This window comes from Camelus dromedarius, chromosome 13 (assembly GCF_036321535.1).
Source record: "Camelus dromedarius isolate mCamDro1 chromosome 13, mCamDro1.pat, whole genome shotgun sequence".
NCBI classification, from domain to species: Eukaryota; Metazoa; Chordata; class Mammalia; order Artiodactyla; family Camelidae; genus Camelus; species Camelus dromedarius.
In genome coordinates this window covers 60,879,174-60,899,382 of record NC_087448.1, presented here as the reverse complement: position 1 = coordinate 60,899,382, position 20,209 = coordinate 60,879,174, and the positions used below count along the sequence as shown (strand labels likewise).

The 20,209-nt window shown below is 39.5% G+C and overlaps 1 protein-coding gene across 5 annotated transcripts in view; it reads right to left on the bottom strand.

Moving 5' to 3' along the window:
• Positions 1-15,961, bottom strand: part of CCDC169 (coiled-coil domain containing 169) — a 32,664-nt gene extending 16,703 nt beyond the window's left edge. For 3 of the 5 annotated variants that reach the window (XM_031465889.2, XM_031465890.2, XM_010993971.3), the window contains exons 1-4: positions 15,744-15,961; positions 14,161-14,240; positions 6,976-7,077; positions 6,852-6,892 (exon numbers count right to left, since the gene is read on the bottom strand). In XM_031465889.2, the coding sequence (XP_031321749.2) occupies positions 6,852-6,892; positions 6,976-7,077; positions 14,161-14,240; positions 15,744-15,826 (306 nt within the window). In that variant the 5' untranslated portion in view covers positions 15,827-15,961. Of the gene's footprint in view, positions 1-6,851; positions 6,893-6,975; positions 7,078-12,494; positions 12,824-14,160; positions 14,241-14,353; positions 14,581-15,743 lie in introns of all 5 variants that reach the window. The other 2 variants (XM_031465893.2, XM_031465892.2) reach the window with 2 other exon arrangements.
• Positions 15,962-20,209: the final 4,248 nt, after the last annotated feature.

Genomic DNA, 20,209 nt, shown 5'->3' with positions numbered 1-20,209 from the left:
AAGAAATTAATTTATAAATAAACAATTGAAATACAAATTAGCTTTATATTAAAGATGACCTGAGTGAGATATGGTCCAAAATTCTAGAAGCTCATACCAATAAATGTAGGTAAATTCAAGAGCTGGAGCAAAATATTTGAGCAATGAATAAGAAGCAAGGTAAGAGAACCAGTGAAGGCCCTAGAAGGCTTAGAACACTAGTTTCAGGAGGTTAAACACTGGGAGATATAGGAAGTTATTAAAGAAGTGACATGAAAGCAGGGGTTTAGGAATATTCAGGGGCAGTTTCTATGACAGAAGGATGATTTCTGTTATTTGTTGGTAAGGATTTGCAGTTTTAACCTTTGAGGCTTAAATATTTTTAATATGCTTGCTTTCTTGCTGCTATTGCCATGATGGATTCCTTGTCTTGTCTCTTGATTTTACAATTCATTTATCCAAAAAATATTCATCAAGCACCTCCTATGTGCCAGGCATTGTGCCAGGGATACCACGGTGAGAATTACAAGCCCAGACCCTGTCCTCCTGATGCTCGGAGCCTAACAGGGTGCCTAGAATTCAGTGTATGTTGATGAACGTTACACATAATCTTAAGAAGGATCTGTGTTCTGTAGTTGTTGGATGGAATACTCTATAAATGTCAATAGATTGAGTTGATTGATAGTGCTGTTCAGATCAGCTGTATCTTCATTGACTTTTCTGCCTTTTTCATCTATCAATGACTGATAGGGAGTGTTAAGTCTTCAGTTTTAATAATGGATTTGCCTATTGGTTTTGGTTATAATTTTAGCCCTGGGTGGGGAAGGCATAGTTTCCAACGTTTCCATTCAATTTTCCGCATCATGATAGCTTTTACTTCAGAGATTTTGGCCAACGTGGGAGTTGACTTCAACGGCCAAGTACATCTATTTCAATTATGTACTCAGGAATGGGGAAAATTATCACTGCGGGGGTAAGGGAGTCTGTGGGCACACTGGGCCCAGTGTGATTTGAATAGCCAGGGTCCAGGTAGAGCGGCAGAGTCAATGTCCTCATGGGCATTCATCCAGATGTCCTGTTACAGTTTTGGGATCCCTGGTTACTGCCATCAGGGCCCTGTCCTCTACATAACAGTCTTGCTTGGACTGGGCATTCAAGTGCCTTGGCAACCCTCACAATCGGGTCTTCAGCCTTGCTGTCCTATTGTGGCTGTCTTTCCACCACTGGTAGAGACAGCCTCCTTAGAGGCTACCACCAAGGCTCTCTGGTTTCCACTCTTAGGTTTTAAGTGCTTGTTAACTCTTCTCAGCATCTCATCATCCTTACGCAGGACGACAATACAACTTAGCAATAACCCCATACTTTCTAAATGCCTGCATCATGGCTTCTTTCACAGTAGTCCTCTCCATAAGAACATTTTCCAAGGTTACCGTCAGTGAAAATTTTTAGCAACTGAACCGCACCTGAGCCAGGATCTACTGGTGCCACATCTGCCAATCGGGACAGCATCTTCGGCCTGCCACACAGTAAGTGAGCCAATCCCAAACCCCATCTGACCTCCTGTTTTCTCATATCCCTCTCAGTACCTCTCATAGACTTGGTCTTCTGAGAAGCAGGTATCAAGATGGGCTTAAATGTGAAAAGATTCTGTTAGAAAAGCCTGCATGAAAGGAACTAGGGAAGGAGCAGGAGAAGGCTGGGAAGGTAGTTCAACTGTAATGCAAGTCTGAGCCCAAGCGAAGGGCAGAGGGAGAGAAGGTTAGGTGGAAGTGGAAGCATCCCAGGCTGGCCTGCAGCCTAAGGGAAGTTTGGCAAAGCCATCAGGGACTCCTTAAGCCAAAGTCACCGACAATGGAGTCCCATGTTTCCCAGGAACAGGTCTGCTTTAGCATCCCCACTGCACCAGATCCTGGCAGGGAACAGCCTGTGGGAGGTGTGGTCTTGAAGCAAAAGCAGTGATGGATTTCGAAGCCCAATAGCAAGGTCCTCCATCAGTTAACCTCCCTGTCCTGGGAGGTCTGAGAGGTGCATTCCCTGGGTGGCCACAATAACTGCTTTTCCTAAGGGCATTTCAGGTTTTCAACCAAAGAACCCTCCAATCTCCTACTCTGTGAAGTTTAATCCCAGCTGCTGGTTTTCTGGGAGTAGGGCAAAGGGAGCAAGCTGAGAGCGCCATTATTCAGGTTGCATATTTTCACTTAATTCCATCATGTTTAGACCTGTATCTCACTCTCAACCCTCCTCTGTGCCTGAAGGCCCGATGTCCAGAGTTACTGCAGCGAAATTTTTCCAGAAAATAGACGGCTGACCAAAAGAGAATATTCTGACCACATGGGGTGGCAGAAGGGCCCAGTAGCCAACAGCTCCACGTGTATGTTCAACTGATCTGCCAGCTTCCAGCTCCTTCCTCACCTCCACCTTCTCCAGTGCCTGGGGCTGCCAAGTCCTAAGGCACTAAGCCGGTCTGAAGAGTGACTGCTTTGTTTTCACTGACAGTCTTCTCAGCAGGCACTTGGCTGTTGCTTCCTCAACTCTAAATCAATGACTATTCCTCCAACCGAGGGTTTCCGAAAATTTGTTTATACTCTTGTCCAAACCCATAGAATGTACAACACCAAGAATAAGCCCTAGGGTAAACTATGGACTTGGGTGATTATTATAGGTTTATTCTGACGAGGGATGTTGATAAGGGGAGAGGCTATGCATGTGGTAGGGGATATGAGTATGTGGGGAGTCTCTGTATCTTCCTCCCAATTTTGTTGTGAACCTAACACTGCTCTAAAAAAGCAAAGAATTAATTAATGTATTAATTTTTTAAATTGCCTGGGGGAAAAATGAGAACACATTTTGGATTTTGTGAAAATTACATTAAGTCATTAATTACTTTGGACCGTTAAAAGCAAGATATTTGTGATTCCATTTATAAAATTATCATACACATTCAGAAATCCTTTAAAAATTATAAAATCATACTATGACAACTTTTTAAGGTTCATTCTAGATTTTGATTCTTTTTTTTACTGACTTCACAATGAACTAGTATTTTAAAAATGATTTTATCATATGCACATAGTCTCTCATCCTGTCACTTCCAACTCATTGGGAGACCCACAACTGAAAGTTCTTGGTCTTCCCAAGGAGCTAGTTTTACCTGATTATATAACCAGTGGGCACATACTAGAAAATTGCAGCCTGGAAAGACATGCTAAAGCTACAGCTAAACTGAAGACTCCACCAGAAACTGACCCCCCAAAGATCACACACAAAAATAATATTAATTCTTCTACTATCATGGAAGAGCTGATTTGTTTTGCTTTCGAAACTAATCAGTTCTTCACATTCCAAGCAGTATTATAACCTCACCTATGTTCATGTCTTTTTTTGCTTGTAAAAAGTCACTTTCTAAAAGGAGGCTGAAACAACAGGGTACGAATAAGAAATTTCAGGATATCATTTACATATCGGACATCAAATATACTTAGATATTTTAAAGTCCCTTTTCTCTATCCCAAGTAGAAAGGAAGTACTATTAGCCACCTATTTTTTTAAACAACGGTAATTGCTGTACTAAAGAACACATAAAAACTACAAGTTTAAAAAAAATCATTCTATTGAATGCTTACAAGCGAAAAACCTGAGACTACAATTAAACACACCTAGATAGGCAGTCCTTCTCAATGAAGGCAGTTTTAACAATGAGCACAGCGTTCTGCGCTTAAATGCCAAGCGCCCCCTTGTGGATAATACTGTTATTAGATTTATGTGTAAAATCTGCCTAACTTTTCTCTGATTTGAGGCTACACCTGTCTCCAAATTAACTATTCTGATCTTTGGGAAGAATACAAATCTGTTGATGCCTGTGACATAATACTTCATATTGATTCTACAGACTTAGTTTTTAACAAATTGAACCTTCCTTAAAATGCCTTAAGATATAAGAACATATTAAAGGATTTGGATTTTGGCAAATTGGCTTTCTATGAATTAATTTTCTACAAGTTGACCAAGAGTCCTGCAGAGAACATCTGGGGTGAGACCAAACATCTCCCCAAAGAATATCTCTGTATCCACCCCCCTCTCTCATGCTTCCCATCACCAGTCGGTTTTGCTGGCTCTAGGAGCAGGATCTCCGGTGCTACAACCATCTGACTGACAGACAGAGCGTGTGTGCTGGTGAGAGGTTTCCTTGACAGGTCCTCATTGTCTGGGTGCAGTGGAAAACAAAGGAGAGTGCGCTCGTGGGAAAATTAGGCAGAGAGAAATAGGGCTGCTATGGTCTGAATGTGTGTCTTCTCACTCCCTAATTCACATATTGAAATTAATGTCTGATGTGCATTCCAGTGTGCAGTAGAGTTGACCACAGGGATGTGGCGGAACTTGTTGATAACGATACTACCTTCAGATGAGAAAAGTAATCTGCAAACAGTTGAGGGCTTAAAGTTAATCTGTATCAGAAAAGGATTAGAACCTCATTCTCACTTAAGTGAATACTTTTTTCTAAAATATTAAAATCAAGTCCATTTTAGTGATCCAGTTTGAAAATAACTTACTGAACATTTCATATTTCTTTTCCTAATGATAACATTTAAAGAAATTAGACATACACAGGTCAAAAACTAGTGTTCATCCTTTTGTTGCCCGTAAGCAAACCTGCAATTAGAAGTTACTCAAAATCAGTATTCTAACTAACTGACATCAGTTTCTGAAGTATGCATGTACAGGTTACTTCTAAAGACTGAGCAATCCACAATAAGGATAAAAAAATCAGTCAATTTACAAACAGTGTTTGAATTCATACTCTATCCAATAAAAACAACTAATTTAGCCCTTCAATTATCAACTTAGTAGAAAACCAAAAGCGTGTGCATTACACAAACAGTACACATCTGAATCTCACAAATACTGTTTTTATATAAAGAGTAAGACAGTATCTCTTGGACTCTCGGATAAGGGAGATTTCCCGACTGGATATAGGATTCTTGGAACTTCTTGCTCAGCAGTTCGCTACCTCTGTCACCAACTCCCTGGCTAGATCCCTAATCCCTGCTCTTCAGACAAACCCCTCCTGGATTCTACCGTGTCAGAAAACCCAAATACTCACACAGGGCATCTGCCTAGGGAATGGAGAGGACAAGAGCCTGAACTTTCGTTATCTTTCCTTTCTGCTTAATATGTGGCGCCACTCTTGGTTCTTCTAACATTTCTTTAGTCCTTTGCTGAAGAGAAATAGAATTCTCTGCCTCCAGATCGAAACCTCTTAGACACATTTTCGTCAAGAATAACACCAACTCGTCAAGGGAAATCTTCCCATGTTACACCCGCACCTGTTCGTACCCTCCGCAAGGCTACATATCCCGTTTCTTGAGCTAGGACTGGGGGTGGGTTGTCAAGACGCAGGCAACTGGAATATTTTACATTCTGAAGGTAGTACTTGACATTTTATACTCTATAGGGAGTATGGAAATTCGACCTACAGTTGAGAAACGCTAAGCGTAAAACAGCCCTTGCAGTAATTTCCAAATACCACAAGATGGCGATATGACTCCACGGCAGAGAAAAAAAACCTCTTTTTCCCAATTAAAAAATGTTATTTTCCTGATTTTTCAAGACAGCTGTATGGGGATTTCTGAGTTGCAAATAACAGAGAGGAGTGCAAAAAAGTTTATTTCTCCTTTGATTCATTAACAAAAATACAAGATTTTTCTATATCTTTCACTAAAGCTTAGCAGTTATTCAAAGAGTACCCTCCCAGAAATGCTCAGGACTCTGTGAATTTAGTTCTATAGATCCGTGCTCCACTTACAGCTGTTACAAAGCCTGTTACTTCTGATCAGCATATGGAAGGGGTGTTGCTATAACATAGTTAAATGGCATCGTTTCTTTTAGGGGAAGAGAATCTGACTCCTCATTTCCAAACTGTCTGAAACTGACTAAAGCAATCAAACTCTTTAAGCTTAGAATCACATGTATGGAAGGCAACAACATTACATTTTATGTCATGGGGTTGTTGCAAGACTGAAAATAATTTGTAGATTATATATGTTTAATTAAGGCCAAGTTATTATCATTACTAGTGTAATGTGAAGACCTGCCAATTTAGCTGAGTATTTTACTTTCATTTTCATACAAAGTACCCTTGATTTATTTACAAGACTTCCATGTTTTTCTGAGTATTTTTGAAATAAAAATTCAGCAAGTGTCCAACATAACACTCATGCTTTGGTCCTCCTCTACATTTTAAAGGACAAATATCTGATTGAAGGAAAAACAAACGAATGTGCTTTGTAAAGTATAAAACATAAATTTATTTATCAGAGATTAAAATGAACTTTCAAAGAAAGATGTCACTAGGGTAACCAAAAGAAAAAGTAGGTGGAGCAGCCCAGTGGGGTTATAGGGTAATTTATGGATTCTCTGTTGTTAGATTTTATACTCTGTGTGTGTGTGTGTGTGTGTGTGTGTGTGTGTGTGTATGAATGTGGACGTATGTGTGAGTGTATACCTGCATGTGTGTGTGTGTATATTCCAGAGGAATTAGAATGGAACTGTTTTAGATGGGTGTGAGAGAGGTATTTCTGAGTTAAATAAGCTCTTTTAGGTTGCAAGGAATAGACACACACTCAGGTTTCCCCCAGCCTGACCTCTGAGCTCCTTTCACTTCCATTTTGTTTGTACCTGTGACAGAATCCCTACCCAGATTTGCATGGGAGAGATTAAGCTGAAGGCCTCTTTTATTCCTAAAATCCTAGGAACAGCCCCGATGAACAAAACATTTGGACCTTGCTACAGTCTTTAAACTACTGTTTAGAATCCGTCGGGGAAAAGTATAATTTCCTTCAATTCTTCCTTTTGTTTAACCATCTTTTACTCACCACTGGCATCTGTTCATAGACACGAATAGAAGACAGTCTGTCTACAATAAAGCAAATATGAGCAACTGATGGTTTATCAGTTTTAATTCAACTTCTAAAACATATATATAGTTGCTTCTTGTACCTGAAGGAATTCCTCGGAATTTTTCCATTTTTTCTTTGAGAGAAACAATTTGCTTTTCTAGTTGATCATTTAGTTCAAGTTGTGTCTCATTCCATTCACCACCTGAGTGAAAAGGGGAAGACACAAGATCACTTCACCTCCTCTCATTTATTCATTAAGCCAACATTACTCTGTTGCTAGACTGGACTTTACCAGCAATACAGATAAACTAGAGTGAACTAGTGTCTAAGTGCGCATTCTCTGTTAGGATCTTTATGGATGCTACCCTCACACGTTACCACCCAGCCAGACCTCATTGCCACAACTGTCCTTTAGTTCCCCATGTATCCTTATGAGGGATTCTATTAGACAAAATATCAGGAACACGTTTCTTTCCTTGGAACTCAGAATGTTCATATATTACAGCCTAAATAGTACTAGCTTCCCATCCAAAGTCCTATTCATTTTTTTCCTCTGCAAAAGAATTCTGGCCTGTTTAACAACTACCAATTCTGTTTGCTATGTTAAAAGCACACAATGCCTTACATATGTTAACTAATTTAATCCTCAGTGACAAAAACTCAGTTACCCATTTTACAGATGAGGAAACCAAGGTTCAGAGATGTCAAATAACATTATTATGATGACATGCTAATCAAGGGGGAACTGGGGTTTCAACCCAGTTTGTTCTGACTTGAAAGTGTGCTACGGTAACACTGTTTATATTTGGCTACCTATATAGGCATCTTCTCTTATCCTTAAGCAGCCCCCCTCCCCAATAAATTCCTTTAGCTACTGAAGCCAAAACATTTGTCTTATTGCTCTGGGAGGATACAGCCTAGAATTAAAACCTCCTTTTTCAGCTACAAGGTCCAAAGCTAATTTTTTTTTTTTTTTGAGTCTTGAAAATCGTATTTTGCAGAGAGAAAAAAGATGGCATGTTTCTAAACTTTAGATGCTCTTTACATACATGGGACAATTTCTGCTACATAATAGTCTTTTGGGGAGTCTAACAGAAAGACTTATTAGCTCACACCACTGCCAGACTCCTCAACTCTGCCTCAACCTGCCTTTGCCCTCATCTCTAAGCAAATGTAGTCTACAAGGAGAGGGGCAGGAATGCCCTCCCCAGCTGAAGTCCAAAGTCATTAATCCAAATGCTTAACAACTGGATGGAGGCCCAAAAAACTGGAGATTAATAACATTTTTGTTTTCTTTTCACATAACAGCATTGGCTCCCACAAATCTGGTCAGCTTTCTACTTATCAACTGTTTTCTTTTCCTAAAAAAGGACCACACTGAGTTTTACTTTCCCTGCCACACTTGTTCTGTGATAAACCAGAAGTAACGAAAACACTAAGGTTTGCAATTTTTGCAAAATTTTTGAAAAATCATTTTTCATCTGTCTTTAAAATGCAGTAAGGTTTAAATTATGCTTTCAACTGAGAATAAGATTAGCAGTTCAAAACAGCAAGTTTTTGGAATAATCTTGATACTAAGGGACGTTCAAAGCCATCTGAAACCAGTCCAAGTAAGAGTTGTGTGCTGTGATTAGATGACCACAATAAACATGGTGCCAGAAAAGATGATCCCTGACCTTGAGCACGACAGCCAACCTATCCAGGCCTAAGATATAATAAGCCATTATTATAATAGAGACTATTTATGAGTATAAAAATTTAACAGAAACATTTGTGTCTCTTGGGGGGAAAAAATACCCGAGTAGTAACTCCATGAAACCACTGCTTTTGTAGTAACTCTAAAAACAAACAAAAAAAACTAGTACTGTACTTTCAAAGGGAAAATATCAAGTTGCTTTGCAATATCAGAGAAGGATCTTGGCTAGAATCAGTACAACAAAAAGCAAAAGCAAACCCAAAACTTAAAAAATGTAGAAGTTTGACTCATGGTCAATTTTATGAATTGACCTTGAAAGGAGAAGTTCATAAAGCAAAAGATAATTAGGTAGAGGCCTATCTTTCAAATATGGATTTTTTTCCCAAACATAGGTAGCATATTAACAAAAATAAAAAAACAAAGCTCAACTAAACAATAATGCCAAATAATAAGTTTTAAAGTGTTAAAAAAGAACACAGTTGAATGGACTGAAACTTGACCCTACATGGACTTTAATATTTCAGTCATATTTGTGTTGTTCATTACATTTATCGTGATTACAGTGATGGAATTATGTTCATTTGAGAAGACTTTGTAAAATCAGAAAATGTTAACAAGGAAAGGAAAGAGCCTACTATGTGGCACTGCACTAGGCAACAGGGATAAAAACTAAAATAGACACAGTCCCTGCTGTCAGTCAGCAGCAAGGCCAGGAGGGAAGGGCAGGGAGCAGGGAGACATACAGCCCGAACATTTGTGACTATAGGTACAGACAGGACCTTTAAAAAGGTCATTAAGGTCAAATGAGGTCATATGGTTCCCCTAATCCAATATGACTAGTCTCCTAATAAGAAGAAGAAATTAGGACACTGATAGGTACAGAGGCGAGACCAGGTGAAGACACAGGAAGACGACAGCCATCTACAAGCCAAGATGAGAGGTCTCAGAAGAAATCAACCTTGCTAACACCATGACCTCGGATTTACAGTCTCCATAACCGTGAGAAAAGAAGTTTCCGTGGTTTAACCCAGCCTGCCCATTGTACTTTGTTATGGAAGCTCTAACAAACTAACACACTATCTACTTTATTCTATTCATTTGTTTCCAGTTTTAATGATTATAGCTTTATTATATCTTGTAGGAGTCCTCTCACCCCCAATTTCTTACCAGTTATCCCTGTCTATTCATTCAGTTAACTTTAGAGTCAGTTATTGAAGGTAAGAAAAAAATACTTGTTTTAATGAGAATTATATATCAATAAATTAATTTGATGAGAATGAGCATATTTATAACATCCAATTCTCCCATATAGGAAAAGTCTATGTCCCTCTTATAAAACCTTAATAACAAATTTCCCAGTTTCATTTTACTTTAGGGTTTCTCTCCAGTATGAAATCCCTTATGCTGAATAAGGTAAGAATTCCAGCTGAATGGTTATTACTCCCTTGTAGTCTCAGCCTTCTGCTGTCTTCATATAGGTCCTGAATACTTCCTGATATTTCTTATCAAGGATATTGTCAGATATTCTATGATTTAGGTTAGAATTGTTGGTGCAATCATTTTTTTAAAATCCCTATTTTCTAACTGGTTATTGCTTTTTTTTTTAATAAAACTTTTTTCTACTACTGTATCAAACCATTTTCTAATTTTTCACTAGTATACTAGGTTTTCAATTGATCTTCTGGAAAGTTCTGGATACCAGATAATAAAAGTTCAAAATTATAATTTTCTCTCTTCCTATCTAACAAATATAATTCTTATTTCTGTTTCATATTTTATTGCTTGACTGGAACCTTCAAAACAATATTAAGTTTTAATGGTGGCAGGAGCTATCTTTGCTTTTTTCCAAGAACGGGAATGCCTCTAATGTTGTATCATTAAGTATTATGCAAATTCAGGATAAACAGAAATATTTTTCCTTAAAAAAGGACAAACTGAATTCTTATCAAAACGTTTTTTAGCATTCACTGATGAGTTTTTAAAAAAAAAACTATTTGACCTACTAACATGTAACTGCATAGCCAAAGGATTTTGAACTAGAAACCAGCCTGTAAAATGAAGACTGAAAAGGAGCTCAAAGGAGAAGCCCGGGATGGAGATGTAAATTTGTGTGCTGCTGGCATAGAGGTGGCATTCGACACCATATGACCAGACGAGATCACCTGAGTAGTGGGTGTGCGCATCAAAGAAAATACTCCAAGTTCTTAGAACTCATCAAGATGAAGAGGAATGAGGAGTAGCCAGTAGGTACGAAGAAAACCAAGAGTGCATGGTGTCCCAGGAATCAGGTCAGCAAAGGATTTCAAGGATGAGATGAGGGTGATGAATTGTGGCAATGCCACTGGGAAGTCAAGATGAGGACTGAGAGGTGACTCTGGATTTAGCAAATAGAAAGTCACTGGTGACCTTGACAAGAACAGTTTCAGTTGATTAGAGGTGACACTTCTGACTGAAGTGAGTCCAAGAGAGAATGAGACGGTCGTGCTTGTGCTGAGCAAATCCAGCCCAATTCTATCCCTAGATGAACAGTGTCCCAGAGCCTCAGCAAATTAAGGTCCTCTCTTCCATGAAGAAAGTTGAGAGGCAAACTTAAGAAACTTAACTGGAAAGAAGTAGTGGCTAAGAGTGTGAGATTTGATGTCAGAAAGCCTGGATTCAAATTCCAGATCTATTCCTCCCTGCCTCTGTAGCCTTGAAAAAGACATTTAGAATCGTTTGAGTCTCAATTTTTCATCTATAAAATGAGGTAATACTTTTTCAAAGGGTAGTTAAGAGGTTTTGATTTTTACAAATGCGCTTAAAGCTCTACACCAATACTGACTCTTCTCACTTTTTAAGTCACCTGGATATTCTCCTTCCTGTTCTTTGTCTTGTCACTGAGCTTTAAAATGATGAAATTCAGATTTAATTAAAACAGAAACCACACTTTTTTGTATATAGTTTCCTATGAGTCCTAAAAGGGCGTGAAAGGGCCACTATGGGAATTGTGAAGCCCTGTGAAGTTGGTTGTGTTTGCTGTTCTGCCTAAAAATTAATCCAGTTACAAGCTAAGTAGATTAAACAAGAATTAAACAGATAAGAGTGGAAAATTTTTTTAAAAAGCTATTCTACTGAAGAGTTTTGCTGTACATGAAGCAGTGAAAGGTGAAAAGGGATAACAGTAGAAGGGGAAATGTGGGGCCAAAAGTTTTGCCATTTGTTTTTTAGATAAAATAAATTGAGCATGACTGTATGCTGTTGGGGATGATCCAGCAGAGCAGGGAAAACAGATGCTCAGGAAAGAGAGAGGACAGGTGCTGAGGTGATATCCTTGAGGTGAGAGTAGATGGCCTCTATTGCACAACTGGAGGGATTAACCTCAGATAAGAGCAAGGACAGAACATGCAGGGGGACCGGAGGGAGGGAAGAGGATGCGCGAAGACACAGGCAGGTGAGTGGCTTTCTCGGTAGGAACGTGTGAACCCTCTTCTGAGTGCTTCTCGTTTCTCTTTGAAAGAGGTAGGTAAGCTCATTAGCTGAGAGAAAGGGGAGAGAGGTGGTGAGATTTGAGGCAAGAGTGGAAAGTAGGAAAGATTTACCTAAACAGATGTATCCATAGTTGTCTCCTGTCCATGTACTACTTTTATAATGTTAAACAATAACAAATTTATTTAAAAACTCCTTTAGTATTATCCCATTGCCTTCAGGAGAAATACAAATTCATTGGCATCAAATTAAAGACTTCACTTCTTCTTTATAAACCTTAATCTCATCTCCTGTCACATTCTCCTTACACTCTATGTTCCATCTTTATCAGTTAATCAAGAATTCTCCTCAAAAGGCATTATGCCTCCTGGGGCCAACTGTATTTTCCAAAGGTGACTGCATAATATGACCCATCCCACATGTTCTTCTGTAATGCGACCTTGACAAGTAAAATTTACCTCTCCATCCCCTTGAATCTGTGTCTGTTTTGACCAACTGAATATAGGGCAAATGGCACTGCCAGTTCTGGGAGTAGCTCTTAGCTGGCCTGGCAGTTTCTGTCACTGTGCCTTTTGGAATGCTTGCTCCTGGGACACAGCCTCTTGGAACCCAGGTACCATGTGGTGAGAAGCAAAAGCTACAAGAGCCATATGCAGCCGTTTCTGATGGGCAGTCCCAGCTGGGATCCCAGCCAACACCCAGAATGAGCTGCCAGCCGTGAGTGAGTCATCTTGCAATGTCCAGCCCAGCTGAAACTTCAGATGACTGAGCGCCAGACTACATCTGCCTGCAACACATGAGAGACCCTAATTAAGAACCTCCCAGATGAACTCAGTCAATCCACAGGCTTGTGAGAGATAATGTGTTCCTTAAGCCCCTAAATGATAGGGTGGATGGCTATGCAGCAGTAGAGAACCAGAAGTACTGAGGGCTGCTGTGGGCGACAGCAGTCGTCATGGTAACGGCGGTCGCGGTAGACAGATGATTTAGGGTGAAATGGCTCTGCCACTCCCTGGCTATGTGACCTTAGCAAGTTACTTGAATTCCTGAATTTCATTTCCCCGTAAGTGGGGATGATAATAACCACCTCACTTGACACAGTTCCTGGCCTTAGCTGATGCTGAAGAAGGGATAAAGTTTCTGCCTTCACCTTGGGCTTTAGCTTGGCCCACTGAGGAAAGAAATGTCTCGCCTACCATTTTCCCTTTTCCCTTTATACCTACATACCAGCTCCTTACTGTGAGAAGAGTTGTTGATAATAGGATTTGATGAGCTTACACTTCACTAGTGGGCATAGTTATTGCATTGTGTGTATCTGTGAGCATGACCTGTTTTGTCTGTAATTAGATCGATGAGGAAACTCCAGCCAGCCATGCCAGTGCAACTGCTCGAGTGTATTCATAGTCTGCCCTCACAGAACCAGCTTTATCTAAGATACAGATATGCAGATACAGGAAGCTACTTCAGCCTTGGGACAAAGCAGTGTCACTTCTCTTATTCATATTTTACTTTGACACTTCCTCCCAATAGGGAAACACTTTAAAAAAGGGAAAATAAAGGTCTTCCATTCAAAGTACTGACATACAGCAGGATCTCAATGTTTGTGTAATGAATTAACGTCTTGCATACATTATAAACTTTAAAGATACATGGGTATGTGCCTGTGTGTGGTGTGCATGATGTGTGCTGGTGTGTAACACCCACCTGCCCCTTCCCCATTTTTCTAACACAAACAAATAGCCAAAACCTAGATAAGGATTTTAAGGTTATACCCCAAATCTAGCAGTTACGATATGAAGGGTATTACTTGAGTTAAACAGAAAACTTGTGATAGTTTATTATTTACTACAGAAATAATGTAATGATCTCATGCATCAAAGGTTTTGCTAATTGAAGAATGAACGTTTTGAACTCATACATAGATGCATAATTATAAAGTAACAGGTTTGACACTCTGAAATATCAGTTTTTAAAGCCTCTGTATTAAATTATTATTAATGCTGCCAAAAGCAATGATATCTTGGCACTATTATTCCAAGTATGTAATTTAATGTACTACAGGTATCTTGCTAAAATGAACAATAACTAGACAGGAGTCATAAATAAAAATATTTACTTGTATACCTTCATCGTCAGTATTGAGCTTGGCTTCCAGTTCTGCTTTCTTGTGTCTTATTTCAAGCACCAAGAGTTGCACTATATCCCTATTATTAAACACATTTTGTTAATTATAATTCAATTAAAAATAACCTGAAAAGAATACTACATAGTAACCCACCACTACTTCAGAAACAACTTATTATGAAATATCACTTACTGAAGGCATGACTGAGAATCAGGAATCAGGCAAATGCCAGCTTCTGATTACCTGGGTCCAGGACACTACTATGCACTAAAGCTCAAAGCCCCCCACGTAACCACTAAAAACCCTTTACGCTTAACTTTAACCCCAGAAGTTGGTCATCTGTTTTCTCAAAGCCCGGCAAATGAGCTGCAAATTATTATAGAAAGGAATAGCTAGGGCAACAGGTAACAACTGACAACCTGAAACAAAGAGGAAAAAAGAAACACTAATTAAAAAAGAAAACACACCTCCCCACCCCCATCCCCAGACACACAATAGCATTCCAGAGATTATCTATTTAGGACGTCAGTAAGCACATATTAGTTATCCAAATATGATGACAGAATCATTTATTCAATACATATTTTTGAATGCCTATTATGTTAAAGGCGTTGTGCTAAGTGCTGAAGATACCACAGTAAGTGAACAGAACAAAAGCAATACGTTAACTTCCACTGAATGTTTATACAAGCCAATGCTAAGTGGTTTACATACATTTCACTCAATTCTGGCTACAACCATAAGATGTGTGAGATGTGTGAGACTACATCAGTCTTAGGCTTGAGAAAACTGAGGCTTGAGAGGTTCATTAACTTGCCCAAGATCACGTAGTTACTGAGTGATAAGAGCTGGGATTTGAATTTATGTAGGATTCCTCTAAAGTACTTGCTCCTACACTCTACGGCTTCAGAGAATAAGGAACCTGTCCTCAGAATGCTAGGTCTGATACCAGACCAAGAAATAACCAGCCGATTAAAATTGTGGTTGGAGCTGTAACAGAGGAAGGCACAGGGAGCTTTAAGGACGCATAGCAGAGTCTAGCTCTCCTGGGGTCTGCGAGTGGGGATGGGGTTATCTTTAAAAAATACTTAAAATGTTTCAAATAATTATTAAGAAGTACTCACATTAAGTATTTAAGAAGTATATATATAGTTGGGGCATCATTTTTACAAAATGTCACTAATTCTTAAGTTCTTCTAAAGGGATGAAAGGGAAGCATAACTAAACGAAACCTTTGGAATTTGAAACAGAAAACCTGAATTCAGTGGAGCCTCAAAAGCAAACACAATTTCAGCGATATATGCACACAATACACTCAATTTGACTTGATCCTGAAGGTAGAACATCCTATCTCAGAGCCTGCCTATTTATAATACCAAATAACAAGAGCGAGATGAGTCTTTCCCGTGAAACAGTTTTCTGGTGTCCCCAGTTCTGCCCAGGTTTTCATCACACCGCAGGTGTCACATCGGCCTCGGTGGCCGCGGCCCTGAACCGAGGGTCAGGCCCTCCGGCCTCGGGGAGGTGGCGCGGATGTGACCCTACACCGGGCGCGGGGGCGCGCGCCGCCCTCCAAACTCACTTCAGGTGGATTTCTTCCAGTAACTCCAGTTTGAGGAGGTCGATGCTCACGCCTTCGAACTTGTCGCCTCTTCCTTCCTCCATAGAGTCAGATCAGAGGCCACCCACGCCCGTCCCTTCACCCAGCCTAGAACACCAGACCTCAGGGAACACCCAGGCACCGGGAGAATGAAAGCATTGTTTCAGCCGCCGTCAGGGAGAACCACTCGCAGTCGCCGCCCGGCGCCTCCCGGTGACGTCACAGCGCGTCGCGCAGGCGCGGGGCGGGGGCGGGGCACCTGCTGGGCCGCCCGGTGCAGCTCAAGCGCGGAGGGTTCTCTGTCCTGGGAACGCGTCCTGGAGAAAAGCGTCTCACAAGGGCTATTTCCCCAAACAGTTGGAGGGGGCAAGACTTGCTCAGGGATGGCGGGGGAAGCGGGGGGCGGGGGTGTGTGGCTGTGTAGGGGGCGTGGGGAGTAGTGGGGGGTGGTGGCAGGGTGAGGGGGTGGGGGGTGGGGGGAGTGCGGGCCGGCCGCGTGGCTGAGTGTGGAGGGGTCGAGAGCTGTTGGCCTTGGTTGCTTTCTTGAACACTGACCCACCCCCGATTCTCACGTTACTCTCCACCCTTGATAGGGAAATGCTGGATCCCAGAACAGGTGTGTCTTTCTTACCTAAGTTAACCTAGCAGCAGAGGCTTTGGTTAGGAGAGTCTGAGGAGGAACAGGCCCTAACAAGGCACTGCCTGAACTTTGACTCTCAGCCACCAGTCCAGATTGTCTTTGAATTCAGGCAAATCCACGGACCCAGCCCCACCACAACGGAAGTTTAGTGGTTGTAACTGCAAGTTTTGCATTCTGTTTCTGATACATCTGTTGTGTTTTAGTTTCATTCCTGGCTCCCATCCATCTTAGGGTAGAAGCAACTGACTACCTCAGAGTTCTCTGGTACGTTTTCCGTACCGAGTCAACTTGAGAAGTGTGAGCACGGGAGCATGTTTTCTGACAGAAATCAGCACAAGGGTCTGGTAAAGAATTCCTGTGTTCTATTTACTGCTTTAGTGCTGAGAAGAGTGACCCTTAGTAGTAGAGTTTAATAAATATGTATTGGTTACATAGGTATAGAAGGAAATAGATTGGGGGGGGAGCATAAAAACATTTGGTTAGTACTTACTTCATTTGGTTGCTGCTTACTGGAAATTTCTGGAAAATTGATAATTTATGGGGAAAATACTAGAAACCATGGTTAACACTGGAGTCAAGATAGGCCTGTAGGAGGAGCTCACACACTCTGCCATGCAGCCTCAATGCATCCTCAACAGGAGACCTAATCTGTATTTGGGACAGGAAGGTGTCTCTACTATTCTGCAAGAAGAAAAATTTTCTCCTTAGACTGGCCTCCCAGACAGAGACTGTAAAAGCCCAACCAATGAGAAACCTTCATACTTTGTACTCCCAGCTCTCTGGTTATCACAGCCCTTCCCAACTCCCCTCTTTTCCTTATAAAACCAAGTTTCCCTTCCCTGTTCTCTGGATTTGCCTGTGGTCCACTATCATTCATATATCCCAATTGCAGTTCCTCTGGCTATTCCCGAATAAACTCACTTTTGCTGGTAAAGTAACTATTATGTTATTAAAGTTGACAAAACTAACTTGTTGCTATACTTAACAGTTTGTATAAAATAAACCATAATAAAGTTATTTGCAAGATAGATGCTGGAATGAAGGAAAGTCATCAGTTAGAAAGTGGGTTTTAAGGAGAGAAGAGAGACTGGCAATTTGGCGGATCTCTGTATTGGGAAGTTTTAAGCATGGGAAGTTTGGAATTGTTTTAAATAGAATGTTAGCATAGTAGCACATTAGACTGATAGTTTAATATCCAAAAGAACTACCCAGATTTGTGGGCAAAAGAGAATTTTAAGCATTTTGAGGAATCAGTTCAATTAATAGCAATTGAGAGTTTATTTTATACAAAATGATGTAAGAGATGCTAAAGACATTCACTGCTTTCAAAGAGCCTACAGTTTAATTGAAAAGTGCAAAAGAAAGAATTCTTGTCAATATGTCAGTAGTCCTGTGGCATGGCAAATCCTGTACTCTCTTTATTAACTGGTTTTTGTTTTACTAACAAGTGTGTATTTTATTAACCAGAGACATTTTAAACATGCAAATGCTGGGACCTTATCCTTTATCTCAATAATCTTGCTTCTTGAGAGCACTTTAGCAATTTGCTCTTCAGCTGGCTAACAAATTTGTCTTCTAAATGTGGACAGAATACATGGCGGGAGGGTGTCAGAGGAGGTGGGGAGAGAACACTTTTTCCCGCTAATCACTTTTTCCTCCAATGAATAGCCTCCAGGTTGGCCAAGTTGTTTCTCCACATATGATAACTTTTAGCATAGAATACATTTAAAGGCATTATTTGGGGTTTCTATTTTTCATCTGATCTGTATTCTTAAAAATTGTTTTTATTCATATTTCTGGATCTTTAAAATATATTGCAAATATAAAAAATTTTTTGAAGAAAAACAGGCTATTCAGAAAACAAAATGTTCCCTTTTGAACATTTCTGTTACTAAAATAAACACAAAATAGCAAAATCCATTGGGAAGTCTTTTAAAAACATTTAGTCTTGATTTTGGCAAGTACACCAAAGAATGAATTTCTGTTTGAGCACAGCATTATTTGTAAGACTTACTTGAGAAGCTTGGCTTTTCTTAGCTTACCCTAAAATGCCAATGAAGACAAAGGAAAAGGAAACAGCTCACACTATCACCAAAATCTAGGACTGATGACTTATTTTGTTAACATCTCAAAGAAATTTTCTACCAACTATCAAGCCATGGAATTGTAGTAAAAAAAAAAAAATTGATAAGCAGCTGGAATAAAAGGAAATCTATAAAGACCATTTGTTTTCTCCATCTACCTCTTGTTTAAGAAACACAAGATGCCTGGCCTAACAATCATTTTACAATGTAGGTCTTTCTGTCTGTCTGTCTGTGTGTCTGTCTTTCTGTCTTTCTTACTTTCTTTGAAATTGAAGTATAGTCAGTTTACAATATTGTGTTAATTTCTGGTGTACAGCATGATGTTTCAGTCAAACATATATATGCATACATTTGTTTTCATATTCTTTTTCATTATAGGTTACTACAAGATATTGAATATAGTTCCCTGTGCTATACAGTATAAACTTGTTTATCTATTTTATGTAGTTAGTATCTTCAAATCTTGAACTCCCAATTTATCCCTTCCCACCCCTTTCTCCCTTGGTAACCAGAAGTTTATTTTAGATGTCTATAAGTCTGTTTCTGTTTTATAAATAAGTTAATTTGTGTCTTTTTTTTTTTTTAAGATTCCACATATGAATGATATCATAAGGTCTGTGGGTTTGTTTCTGGGCTCTCTATTCTACTCCATTGATCCATATGTCTGTTTTTATGCCAATACCACATTTTTGATTACTGTAGCTCTGTAGTATTGTCTGAAATCTGGGAGGGTTATTCCTCCTGCTTCATTCTTTTTCTTCAGTATTGCTTTAGCAATTCTGGGTCTTTTGTGTATTCCATATAAATTTTAGGATTATTTGTTCTAGTTCTGTGAAAACTGTCCTGGGTAATTTTCTAGGGATCACATTAAACCCTAGATTGCTCTGGGTGATATGGCCATCTTAACAATATTAATTCTTCCAATCTAAGAGCATGGAATATCTTTCCATTTCTTTAAGTCATCTTTAATTTCCTTAATCAGTGTTTTGTAGTTCTCCATATGTAAGTCTTTCATCTCCTTGGTCAGATTTATTCCTAAGTATTTTGTTGGATGCAGTTTTAAAGGGGATTATTTCTTTACTTTCTTTTTTTTTTTTTTTTTTTGGTATTTCACTGTTAGTGTAAAGAAATGCTACTGATTTGTGTATGTTAATCTTATATCCTTCAACCTTGCTGAATTCTTTTATCAACTCTAGTAGATTTTGTGTGGAGCTTTTAGGGTTTTCTATATATAGTATCATGTCATCTGCATAAAGTGACAGTTTTACTTCTCTTCCAATTTGGATCCTTTTTATTTCTTTTTCTTGTCTAATTGCTGTGGCTATGACTTTTGATACTATGTGGAATAGAAGTAGTGAGGATGGGCATCCTTGTCTTGTTCCAGATTTTAGTGGGAAGATTTCACTTTGTCACTGTTGAGTTATTATGCTGGCTGTGGGTTTGTCATAAAAGCTTTTATTGTGTTGAGATATGTTCCCTCTATACCCACTTTGGTAAGAGTTTTTGAATTTTATCAGATCTTTTTCTGCATCTATTGAGATGATCATATGATTTTTGTCCTTTCTTTTGTTGATGTGGTATATCACCTTGATTGATTTGCATATGTTGAACCATCCTTGTGCTCCTGGGATGAATCCAACTTGATCATGATGTATGCTCTTTTTTATTTGTTGTTGGATTCTGTTTGCTAATATTTTGTAGAGGGTTTTTGCACTGTGTTCATC